We start from the raw sequence: 12878 nt of genomic DNA on the forward strand, positions 1-12878 counted from the left end.
TGGCTTTCCACCTTTATGTCGGCATTATCTTCACAGTTTAGCTTAGTTTGTAGAGAATTGAACATGATTCAAATAAATTTTGGCGTCGGTTTACCATATCTATGACTTTGTTTTCTTTCCCTTTGTACCTATACAACGCTCGGGCCTATAATAGATGCTCCTATGATGATCCTTGAAGACGCAAGTGAAGGATCTCATCTCACCACCTCAAGCCTTTCTACACCACTCCATGTTCAAGATTCCCTAAATGAATCAAATACGAACAACCCTATACAAAAACCTTCATGGGATAACCTTGCCCATCTTGGGAGCTGTCCACTGACAAATCATGATTAATAATACAAGTTGAACGGACACCGGTCCTGGGGAAATAAAACTCCCGCCGTTATCGCCGCCCCCGCCAGAAAATCGGCCGGCCACCGAAAAATTGTCCCCCTCATTGCGATTTGCCAGACATTAAAGAGAATCAATTAAAAAGGGGACTATGCGCAGGCTTACACTCCTTTGATCTCTCTTGGTTCTTTGAATTTCAACTCTCCTATCCACTCTGGGATCGTCTTGACTCTTCTACCTTATACTTACTTGTGCCTGAGTATTTTGTGTTTGCCAGCTTGAGACCTACATCTTTGACACGATGGGACTTCTGTATGTGTTTTGAGAGGCTTGGCTTGATATTTAGAATCCCTCTAATCTCAAGCAGAGCACTTGGAACAGCGCTGGAATGGCCGGAGGCCAAGAAAAAGGCGGGCCAGGTGCGGCAGTGGGGTATCGAGGTATGCCGCTTGTGTTCGATTTGTCTAGTTCGATAATGAAACAACCTCGATGTGTCTGACTTGATTAGCAATTACTTGCCAATTGGCGCAGGGCACGAGGCAAAGAACGCGATGCTCTTCTTTGGGGCGACGAGGTATGTTTTTCTGGCCCACATATTGTTTCTCGGTCGCAATCGCTAATCAATACCTTCTATGATAGGTTGAATACCTCGTGGTAGCTCTCGACGATGCGGCAAAGAAATCAAGGCTATCTCTAGCCCAGGCCGAGATTCTGAAATCACTGGCAAGAGACGAGGAGCTGTGGAAGTCTGGTTCCGGCAAGGGCAGCGAAACCGGGGACCAGTGAGTGTTATTTGATATCAGACAGGGGCTAGTAAATCTGACAGCAACCAGTGAGGGAGAGGAGCCGCCTCATTTCCACCCTGAATTTGGAAGGTTCATGTTGGAGGCTACTCCTGGACAGCCTTGGGGAATCGGATTTAAAGACCTACTCAAAGTGGAGTCCAATATGAAGTGGAGGTGAGCTCCTTCGGCAATACAACTTGACTTGAAGCATACTAATAACATCCAAGACGAGAGGTTGCGAAAGCGCACATGGCTCCGAATGAAGTCCCCATCACCCTAACAACCTTCCCTCGGCTGGGAACCAAGGATGACTACATCCAGCCATATTATCCTCCGTCTGGACCAGCTCTCCGTTCGCAGTTTGTTCCTGATGAGATTGCCAACCCCCATATCAGATTCCCTACTCTGGCTGCCAACATTCGATCTCGAAGAGGTCGTAAGGTTGAACTGAATGTACCCGTTTTCCATGACATAAATACACCCAGACCGTTCAAGGATCCAACAGTTAACTACGACCTTCATAATTGGCCTGAGGATGACGACGTCCGCAACGGTGCAGCTAAGGACGATCATGTTTACATGGACGCCATGGCATTCGGAATGGGCAGCTGTTGCCTGCAGATCACCTTTCAAGCAAAGAATATGACGGAGGGCAGAAGACTATATGACCAACTGAGTCCCTTGGGGCCGATTCTTCTAGCCCTGACCGCCGCTACACCCATCTATAAAGGTTTTCTGGTGGACACAGATGTGCGATGGAACCAAATTGGTAATGCAGTCGATGATAGGACACCTGAGGAACTTGGCGAAGCTGTAAGTTTTCCAGAATGCTACCCTTGGCTCACCGAACTAACCTCTCGCAGCCTCTCAAGAACGACCGGTGGAGAATTCCCAAGTCGCGATATGCCTCCAATTCGACTTACATATCCCAGGATCCTCGTCTCCGGAAAGAATACTTCGACCCTGATCTAGTTGTTGATGAGGATATTAAGAAACGCCTTATGGACGGGGGAATGGATGATTTACTTGCGACGCATTTCGCACACTTGTTTATTCGTGATCCCTTGGTCATTTTCTCTGAGGATCTGGAAGAACTAGATCTTAACAAGAGTGACCACTTTGAGAATTTACAGTCCACTAATTGGCAGCATATGCGCTTCAAGCCGCCGCCACCTGATAGTGATATTGGCTGGAGAGTTGAGTTCCGGTCTATGGAGATCCAAATCACAGATTTCGAGAACGCTGCATTTAGCATTTTCATCGTCCTCATCACCCGCGCCATCCTGAGCTTCGATCTCAACTTCTATATCCCGATTCAGCGTACCACAGAGAACATGGAGACGGCCCACGCTCGCAACGCTGTTCTTGATCGGAAGTTCTGGTTCCGTAAGGACCCTTTCCCTCGCAGGGTGCCCAGAAGCGCACAGCAGTCCACGAACGGCAGCACCTTCTCATCTGCGACATCGTCGGCTGTGAACACTCCACCTCCATCGCCTCCTCTCGGTCCCGTTGACACAGAGTTTGATCTCATGAGCATCGACGACATTGTGAATGGATGCGCAGACGGATCATTCCCAGGTCTCATCCCGCTTGTTGAGTCCTACCTCAACAGCGTCAATGTTGACGTCGAGACCAGGTGTTTCCTAGCCAGCTATCTTGACTTGATCCGGAAACGGGCCGATGGAACTCTTTGGACTGGAGCTCGTTGGATGCGTGAGTTTGTAGCCAAGCATCCTAGCTACAAGCAGGACAGTGTTGTTTCTGAGGAGATCACCTACGATCTAGTTAAGGCTGTTGAGGAGATGACTATTAAAGAAGGCAAAAAGGGATCAGTCGGGTGGGAACTTCTCCGAGGCAAAAAGGTCTAGATCAGAGGCATCTACACACACACAACTAGATGTCCAGGGTGTGAGCATGTATAGCGGAAGCTTGAAATAATTTGCACATATTTATGACAATTGGAGGCAGCCCTCTTTGTCACAGCATCTGATGAATTTTAATTTTTCTCATTTTTCAAGTGTGCCCAACCAAAGTATTCATTCCAGCAGCATTTCGTCTTCAGTCGGCAACCGACACGAGTCCGCGAGCCCAGTCACCTTCCATTTGCCGTTGAGTTTATGCAGAACAAAAAGTTCCACACCAACATGATCCACAACGCCATTGATCTTCGCCCGGAATGGCGCCCATACAGCGGCCAAGTTCAGGCTTCCTGTCTCGTGCACCTTCACCTCAGGATCCCAGATACGCTCATCGATGTCGTCTTTGAGTCCAGCGACATGTTCAACGAACGAACCAATTGTACAGAAGCGCAGGGAGGTCGGCGATGGAGGCGAGAGTGTCATCCCTCCTGCCCGGATACAGTGTTTCTCGAAATCGGCGCGTGACTTGGTGCTTAATGCTGCGAGGAATCCTTGCGTGACCGCGATAATCGCGGCTGTTTCATCGGATTCTAGTTGAATTGCTGCTCTAGTGCGAGACCGGGTTGGTGATGACCAGCACATTGCTGATAAGATGATTTGGTCGTCAAAGTCACCATTATAGTGGGAGAGGGTCTTGTTATATCTTCTGTCTTACTCAGTTTCAAGAAACAAACAACTCTATATACATGTGTACTTACGAATGTATACCACTCACTATTATTCGGGTCACAGCTGTCACCGTTACAGTGTCTATCGGTCTGTTGTTTCGGTCTGTTACACTTTGTCTAACTTTGTTGGACTTCAGGATTTCAGGAACCCTACGATCTTGCTGTCATACAAGGGTAAGTGCTTCGTGTCACACATCGGCTTATTTGGTGCTTGGACTAGATTTTTCATCCTACAATGTTTCCCATACTCTTTTCGTCAGGCTTGATGCTTGTGTGACTATTAGGGGCATGTGGCAACACTGCTAAGCTACCTCATTTTCACTATATTTCCCAAGATATTCATATATGTTCATGAAACTTACTTCGGAAGCACAAAAGCTTCAACTAATCTTCAGATGAATTAATATGACCAAAAACAGGCAATCGTCCGTTCAAATTTTTGATTGAAAATGGCCGAATTAAATCTGGTAGATAATCCGGATACTACTCCAATAGCCTATTGTTCCTACTTGCCGAGATCTTGTTTTGCTGCATGACCGGAACAATAACAACCGGTGGCACTTTCGAATGTCGATCATATCTTCCCCGCAACACGCACGTCCTTGGACTTTCAGCGATAATATACTATAAATGAAACTTGAAATACATCATGGGAGGACTACAGTGGGCAAGGGTGTGTCAATTTATATCATTATGCTTGGATTTGCGACCGGCTTTCTTCTATGGACAGCAGTTCATGCTGTCCTTACAAAATCATCTCCCACGGTGACAGTGCGCAATGGAACTTATACTGGAGTGCGAAGCTCAACCTATAACCAGGATTTCTTCCTGGGTATGCCGTATGCCCTTCAGCCAGTGGGTAATCTGCGCTTTACTGTGCCGCAGTCATTAAATGTGAGCTGGGATGGTCCACGTGATGCGACACAGTACTCGGATATTTGTGTTGGATATGGTGTGAGTACAATTCTTTCGCTTATATTCCAAGGATGCTTCTTACCAATGCAAAAATTACGAAAATTAGACGGACTCGATTTGGTATCCTCAGTCAGAAGCATGTCTTACCCTGAACGTAATCCGTAGTTCATCTGTGAACAAAAATTCGAAACTTCCTGTTGGTGTGTGGATTCATGGCGGTGGATTTTCTGAAGGCTCTGGGGCCGATGAGCGTTACAACATGTCTGCGATTGTGGAAAAATCGTATCAAATTGGTAAGAATCCCATCTTCCTCTTTGGATACTACTTGGAAGCCTGGTCTAATTAGAATCATAAGGCAAACCGTTCATCGCTGTCACACTGAATTATAGACTGTCAGCGTGGGGCTTTATAAGCTCTAGTCAAGTCTCCGACAGCGGAAACACTAATCTTGGATTGAGGGATCAGAGGCTGGCACTTCAATGGGTCCAAGAAAACATCGGCGCCTTTGGCGGCGATCCCAAGAAAGTCACCATATGGGGCGAGTCGGCAGGTGCCATGTCAGTGGGGTATCACCTTACAGCATACAATGGAAGAGATGACAAGCTGTTCCGAGCCGGTATCATGCAGTCTGGCGGGTCGATAACCCCCAGTTCCGGAAATAATACGAGGTTCCAATCAGACTACAACACATTGGCCTCCAAGGTAGGCTGCCTGGATGCCATGGATTCGTTGCAGTGCCTTCGTGAAGTACCATTTGAGACGCTTAACACTGTCCTGAATGGCACGGAGGGCGAGTCTGACTACAATTTCTCGCCGGTTGTAGACGGGGACTTCATTCAGAACTGGGGGAGTATCCAACTGAACAAGCATGCATTCGTGAAAGTTCCTATTATTGCGGGCAGCAACACAGACGAGGGAACGTCATTCGGACCGACAGGAATCAACACCACAGAGCAATGGTATCAATATTTAGCAGGTATTTATATCAATATTCTACTCTATCAAACTCAAGGAGTTAACCCGTTCAGAGGGCGGATTAAACTTCCAAACACCCGCCTCTGTAGCGAAGCGCATCCTAAAACTCTACCCCGACGACCCATCGCAAGGCATTCCAGCATATCTCGGAGACCAGCGCGTGCCTTCAAACGGCCTCCAGTGGCGCCGTACTTCCGCCTTCGCAGGCGACTGGTTCATGCATGCCAATCGCCGACGTCAATGCGAAGCATGGGCCGAGACATCCACCCCAGCATATTGCTACCGGTTCAATGTGCGCTCGGCAGATATACCAGCCTTTTTGGGTGTGGCTCATTTCGAGGAAGTAGCATTTGTGTTCTACAACATTGCCGGACTGGGATATCACTATGGTAAACCGTTTGCTGGTGTACCGCAGTCATACATTGACCTCAGTTCTATGATGGCGAGCATGTGGGCATCTTTTATCCACGATCTTGATCCAAACCCGGGTGTTGTGAAAACACCTGTATATTGGGATTCTTATTCCAGGAAACCAGTTGATCTCTGTCTCAATGCCAATGTTACCAGTCGTATGGAGGCTGATACATGGCGCAAAGACGGGATCAAGTATATTAACTCGGTTGCACAAGATTTTTGGCGATAGAAGCTTCCAAGGTTCCATGGGGCGGAAACTGGATCCGAGATCCAGGTCCGATCTCGGGAATTACCTCGAACCATGGAACCACATGGGTATTGCATCACTGGATTGGAGTCGAATTACGCCAAGAGCCTTAAAAACTTTATACTTTCCTCTCTTTAATAGCAGTTTAAGACATTCAATTTATATTGTAGCCAAGTGATGAAAAGAAGTACCTCAACAATTCTAGCTCCTGCAGCCACAATATATAGATACCCCGTTCAATAAAACTCTAGATGGGGATTAAGATTGTACAATATACACAACCTTAGAAGTATATATCTCGTATTCTAGAACCATGATTCCTCTCCGAAGTCTCTAGAAGCTTCAATAATGTCTTTTTTGTGTCCCCCAAATCTCACCCTTTTAGACCCAACCCCTCCTAAAATCGATCTGTAGTGACACAATTTTATACATGATAGTCATGATAGTCGACCTTGATGCATAGTAGTGGGTCACTGAAATGTCTACTCCGTATCCACAGCTATACTGGCTCTATTAGATTTGTGCTCTTCTCAGGAATCTAGTTGTCCCACTCCACGCGCTTATCGCGCGCGTCCGATCAAAGAAATAAAATAAAAAATAAAAAAACCATGTTGGACGAACTATGCCGTCTCCACACATAAAACTAGGAGTTCCGATTTACGACGGAGGCTGCGTGTGAGATACGCACCAGACTCGCATGGAGAATGAGCATCTTAGAATGGATCAGACCCCGTGACGTGGCCAGCGCACAAATTCACCCCAAGACACAGGATCTCACATGCCGACGACCCCCCGATATACCTGCCCAGCCTTTTTGTTTTTCCAATGGGGGGTTACCGGAGTTGTACATCATACATTCCAAAGCTCACCGCCATAATTTCCAGTCATCGTGCTTGCCTTGGAACCAATCTCAGATTACAGGTGGGGGATACTTTGCATTGAGTAAGGATCTCCTGCGTGGACTATCATCGAGATCGGGGCGGGGCTGAAATTCTACGATTTGAAACTTTTCATGCACGACTACGGAGTAGTGGTTTTTTTTTAAAAAAAAATGGTTGCCTCCTTTTTTTTTTTTTTTTGGTTCATCCTGCAAGCCATTTCCGGGAGATCTCGGATGCTCAATCTGGGGTTTTCGGGAAGATGCAGTTCGCTCGATCTCGGGGATGCAGAGTTGAATTATTGAAAAACTCGCAGCCTGCATTGCAGTAAATCCGTACTCCGTCTGCAGATCTTCATGCATGTCTACCCAAGTAATAATGTATTTATACAATATACACCGATTCAAAAGGAAATCTCAAGACTAACCCAGAAATGGTTGAAATCAATAGTCGGTCCCAGTCGGTCGGGAATTCGATCCGTCTCCACAAACCCCCACGATCTCGTATTATTGGCTCTAGTGAGATAGACTTTCCACCAAAAAAAAAGGGTACTCGATTTCAATATATGGAGTTCACCTATAGATCCAATCTCAGTCAAACGGAAAACGGAAAACGAAGATATTGACCCCAAGTTAGGCGTCCAATCATATGTCTAGTTGATCTGAGGATTAAGTTTCTATAATAGTTTTGTTTTTCGGTGATCATGAATATTCTTCATACTTGGTAGTACAGAACATATATATTTATATGGTGTTAAACCTGAGTGTTTCGGATAGATCCGCTGCAGTTGGTAATGTAATGTTAGCTTTTCTTTTCTTTTTTTTGCAAAAAAAAAAACAAAAAAAAAAAACCAAAAAAAAAAAACCAAAAAAAAAACACCAAATACAATGCAAAATACAATGCAAAATAATTTATACGTACATATACGATGTACAGATGCGGAAGACTACTGCAAGTCCGTTATTCCCGTACGCCTTCGACGGCCAAGTCCGATAGTCTATATTCCAAATACTCCGTATACTCCGTATACCTGTGGACATCTACGTATGTTGTAGGCAGTAGTATACTACTGCCTAATACAACAGTTAAGGGAAGGTAGAAGAACAGAAAAACAAGTAGCTTAACGCTCCACTCAGGATATCTCATTATATCTCATTCCTGTATATATCCCTAACTCGACGAGGGAGAGGCCAGCCTGATTTAGATGCCGATCTACGAGTTGCGTTCTTTGAGCAATCTGCCACGAGATAAGCTCGCGTGGGCCTCTAGAGGAATACACCGACATTTAGTGCAAAAGACAGGAGAAACTGTCCCCGTGGTCGCCGCAACGCCCCCACAACGGACAGTTCGCCGGTCACCGAACTATTGAATGCAATCTAGTATACGATCTCACGGCAAGATTGAGTTCGTATCGGCGATCCAAGGCTTATGGGTCGGAGTACAGAATAGGCTTATTGACGATCAATAGCGTCATTATATTTTTCTTCTACTTTGTACTATAAGTCGGTGTAGACAAAAAGATCGCATAAAATATTATCTGTAGAGATGGTTCCATATGATATTCCTCCCTATGTACTCCATATAGAGTACGCTTTTTTTTTGCTTTTTTGCTTTTTTGCTCTTTACTTTTTTTTCGCTTATCTGCCGAAAGAATTTCGGCAATGTTGTCCAAGCACGGTGAACGGACACACCAAAGTTAACCCTTTTTTTTTCTCTCTGGGATCCCCCGGTATGATATGGAGATTTTCATAGAGAACCGGTCCAATGCGCGACATACAGATTGTGACGCCTCTTTACCGTGGACTGAAAGACTCCTTGAAACGGTTGTAAAGTTATGGAGAGCGGATTTCCCGGGGGTGTCTCGGCCGGGTCTCGGGATGATTCCAGACGGTGGAAGAAAGGAAATTTGCTGCAAAAAAAAAAAAAACGGGTTCCAAATCCTGTGGCAAAGGACATCATGCCATAGACCTCGGAAGTAAAGAGAAAGCTGCCCCAGGCGTTCAGCCCCGGTCCAAAGGTGGATGACTCAGCATGTCCTAAAACGGAACCTACATTCCTAAGGCTCTTTCCAAAGTTGGCCATTTGGGTTTCGTCTATTTTTTTTTTTTTTTTTGGTTTTCTGGTTTTCTGGGTTTTCTTTGATTTTCTTCATTTTTGAATCTCTATGAGAATATTACATATAGTAGATAGTAGACAAAGGACGTGTATACAGGGTACGGCTAATAGATCCCCACAGGGATAGACGAACGTGGGATCTGGGATCTAGGATCTTGGATCTCGATCGATTCGATTTTGCCAACCCTGCTAGCTCCTTTTTTTCCCCCAAGAATGTATGGATTTATTCAAATATGGAGTACATACTCCGTACTATTTTATCACTATCTAAACTAAGCAAAATAAATAAAAGAGAAAAACAAAACAAAATCACTACTTCCTAAGTGAGCATTGGTGAAGTATATACTCTCCCACCGGAATGGCGATTCCTCCGAACATAGATTCCCCATGTGGATGAACTAAGCTGTCAATCTTGACAATGACAAATAAGGCTTTTTAATCTTACTACACAGTGGCGGTCTGTAAATAAGGCTACTCCGTACTCCGTACTTAGAAAGTACATGTGCTTTGTACTCCGTAACTCCACGGAGTATAATAAGTGTAAATTTGATATATTATGTTACATTATAGTATACTGCATGTTACCTGTATATTGCTTATATTGGAAGGGTTAAGTTTATTAATTTTGTATTTAATCTAAATTTTAATTTCAGATCTCATGTCCGATCCCGATCCCCAATAGATCGGATCTGATTATCTGAACACAAATATGTGCGAATGACATTCGAACCCCGCTAGTTGAATCCCGTTTTTGATTTAACTGATATATATACTAGAAACGATTTCTACAAAAATGTTCGGATTATCGAGTATAGTTTCAGATCTAAAATCTTAGAAAACCCACATGTAAATTAAAAATGAATTACAAATCTTCATTTAATACTTAATAGATTAGGCACAATATAGATTGTATAGCGAATCGGGCCTTCGAAAACAGCCAAGGAAATCATGCCATAAAATTTTTTTCCAATCGCCACAATGCGTGTGGCTGAACGCCCACAAAATTTTAGATCAAATTTCGCATCATGCCATACGGGAGAATTATAATTAGAACTAGATAGAATTGAGATATTTAGATCGTAGAATTCTAGAATCTTTAGATCTCTCGGGAACCATTCCTCGGCCGAGTCTACATGCAGATTTAAAAGAGATGATATTTGGATTGTAGGATAAAAAGAGTATCGTAAAAATCTGATTGAATATCAAATATATATATCGAATAAAAAAAACCCGTTAAAATGAACCATAAATGTAACGCTGAATAAGGCACGATCGTACACACATCATATCAGGGACATACTCAAACAGAACAGCCCAGGGAACAACCATAAAAATGCAGGGTATAAACCAATGACGGTATTGAAGGGGGGGCAAACAAAAGGAGGGGGAAAAAACAGAAAAAGTAAAGAAACCAGTTTCAGACCAGGCCAATGGCGATTGAATCATCAAAGGGGGATATCTATGCTAAAGCCGTTTTTTTTCTCTCCTTGGAAGCTGTTGGGGGGTATTATATAAGAAAAGCACCGAGTCCTAGAACATAAGGGGGAAAGATCACAAAGGGAAGACATAAAACCAGCGAAAGATGCCGAACAAGGGGGGGGGGGAGGAAATAGCAGAATTCCCGAAGAAAATGGCCAATGAACTCCATTGCCTTTCTATTTCCCACCTTTTTTCAACGCCACATGGAAAGAAAAAAAAAGAAGCTTAATGACTGGTTGGTGAGGCGGAGTCAAGAACCGATTTGGGCTTCAGATTTGAACCCAAACTTGCCGCTTTGTGGGCGCCCATCTTGCGAGTCAACTTGGCGTAATGTAACCCACAGGCGTTACAGAGAGTCCGCGCACCATCGGGGCCCCGGCGCCATTCTGGTGTCTCGGCTCGATTACAGCTGTGGCAACGACCAGGAGGGGCCGCTTTCTGTAAAAACGTGGTTAGCCCAATATATTCACGGATGGGAATTATGACAGGCATGTCAACCACTGTTGATACAGTGCCAATCCAGGGGAAAGGTCCAAAAAACTTACTCCACGTCGTTTCTTTGGGTCTGCGCCTGCAAATCCGCCCGTTCCTTTGAACTCTTCTTGGTACATCGCCATGTGTTCATCTTCGGTCTTGAACGCCTTTCGCTGAGCCATCTGTTCGGCCAGAGCATGTTCTTGGTTCACCACGGCTGTACGTATCCGAATCAGAGCATCTTGGTTCCGCCGTTGCATGTGAAGCATGTCCTCCACTTCATTTAGCGAAGGGAGAGACCCTAATATCGGGCCAGACCGTTGTGTCTGATGTGCGCGAGCCGCGTAGTGCCGTGAAAAGTCTAGGGTTCGCGTACTCAATTCGGCGATCTGTTCCACAATGTCAGTCCATGTAATTTCGGAACGTTGATCAAGCCATTTCTCAATTTCATCCACATTGTTCAAAGGGATTTGTAGAGAAAAAAGAAGAAGAAAAAAAAAGGAAAAGGAAAATCCATACCTCATTCAAAGATGTCTCCACATCATAGACATCCAGATGCCGCTTGACAGAGTCATTATGGGGAGGACCTGGTCGACCCACAAATGCACCCTTGACTTCTTCCACGCGCGGTGCGCCCATGTAGGGACGATTGTCGTAGGGAGTAGGAGGGTATGAGTGACTGGACTGAGATTGAAAGGAGTAATTTGGAGGGAAATGACCATAACCAGTAGGCGAAGTCACGCTACCGGCGGAGGTTGGCGCACTGTACTCGTACCCGGATGAATTTTGCGATCCAATTGAAGTGATTCCTGTTTTGGAGCTCTGTGTAGGGGACTTGCCCGTGCTGATGGAGTGTAGTGAAGGGTTGCGCGAATCCTGTGTGTTGATGGAGGCGAGGCTGGAGCGCGATGTATCTTGCAACTGAGCTTGATGAGGGAAAGAGTCCCGCATCAAAGGTCCCGTCGGATGTCCATTCGAGAAAGGATTAGGTGGTCCAACTGGACCTTCTGCGCTCGGTCGCCCGGTGAGATGCGAAGGCGCAGGGTGTGTGGGTTGTTGTTGAGGAGCGGAGGTGGATGCAGGGTATGGGAGAGGATCATTGCCGAGGGCCTCGTGGATTGATGGCAGGGATTGTCTTGGGGTGTGTTTTTCCTTCTCATCTTCAATGGCGCGACGTGCCTCCGGCGACGAGATGTACCCTGGTGGCGCATTCGACGCGTAGGAGTAAGGTAGGGGTTGTCCGTACATGACGTTAGGACTCATCAGAGGGGTTGGAGAGGAGGTAACACTAGAAGGGTGTCTGGAGGTATATCCCGATCCGTCTTTCCCTAGAAAACCTATGGCGGGTAAAGGGTCTCTGTAGTTCGAAGGTTAGTAGGGAACTGACAGCGAGGTCGCAAAACCAACCTGTGCCTAGGTGCAGCTTCCAAAGACCCCATCACGTTTTAGAGTAGATATGTGATGATATTATCCAAGCTCAAAGGAACAAACTTCCAAATGTATAGGGAAAAGCGTTCCACCTCGAAAGAGAAGAGTAGGCCCCGATTTTCCAAAGATCCCAAACGATGGAACCAAAGATCCCGGGGGGCGAAGGTTGGAAGTTGTGGCGTTTAGATGGAGCCCGTGTAAGCCGTACAAGTTAACCAGTTATCTTTCTCCCTTTATTTCCTTCTCTT

At 45.5% G+C, this 12878-nt stretch overlaps 4 protein-coding genes across 4 annotated transcripts; 2 read left to right on the forward strand and 2 right to left on the reverse strand.

Annotated features, from left to right (window-relative positions):
• Positions 1-634: 634 nt before the first annotated feature.
• On the forward strand, positions 635-2986 carry N7479_008601 (glutamate--cysteine ligase; the record flags this gene model as incomplete). The annotated part of the gene is made up of 7 exons (XM_057256294.1): positions 635-645; positions 701-773; positions 842-907; positions 973-1115; positions 1167-1292; positions 1346-1931; positions 1982-2986. The coding sequence occupies 7 exons, from the start codon at positions 635-637 to the stop codon at positions 2984-2986; spliced, it is 2010 nt and encodes a 669-aa protein (XP_057103752.1).
• A 168-nt stretch (positions 2987-3154) lies between these two features.
• Positions 3155-3619, reverse strand: N7479_008602 (uncharacterized protein; the record flags this gene model as incomplete). The annotated part of the gene is made up of 1 exon (XM_057256295.1): positions 3155-3619. One exon carries the CDS (start codon positions 3617-3619, stop codon positions 3155-3157), a length of 465 nt encoding a protein of 154 aa, XP_057103753.1.
• Positions 3620-4398: 779 nt separating this feature from the next.
• On the forward strand, positions 4399-6238 carry N7479_008603 (uncharacterized protein; the record flags this gene model as incomplete). Its single annotated transcript, XM_057256296.1, has 4 exons — positions 4399-4659; positions 4727-4913; positions 4976-5596; positions 5649-6238. 4 exons carry the CDS (start codon positions 4399-4401, stop codon positions 6236-6238), a joined length of 1659 nt encoding a protein of 552 aa, XP_057103754.1.
• A 4715-nt stretch (positions 6239-10953) lies between these two features.
• nsdD (GATA-type sexual development transcription factor NsdD) lies at positions 10954-12641 on the reverse strand (the record flags this gene model as incomplete). Its single annotated transcript, XM_057256297.1, has 4 exons — positions 10954-11166; positions 11274-11591; positions 11722-12559; positions 12610-12641. The coding sequence occupies 4 exons, from the start codon at positions 12639-12641 to the stop codon at positions 10954-10956; spliced, it is 1401 nt and encodes a 466-aa protein (XP_057103755.1).
• Between the last annotated feature and the right edge of the window lie 237 nt (positions 12642-12878).

This window comes from Penicillium vulpinum (assembly GCF_028829585.1).
Source record: "Penicillium vulpinum strain IBT 29486 chromosome Unknown utg000004l_segment0_segment0, whole genome shotgun sequence".
Lineage (NCBI taxonomy): Eukaryota > Fungi > Ascomycota > Eurotiomycetes > Eurotiales > Aspergillaceae > Penicillium > Penicillium vulpinum.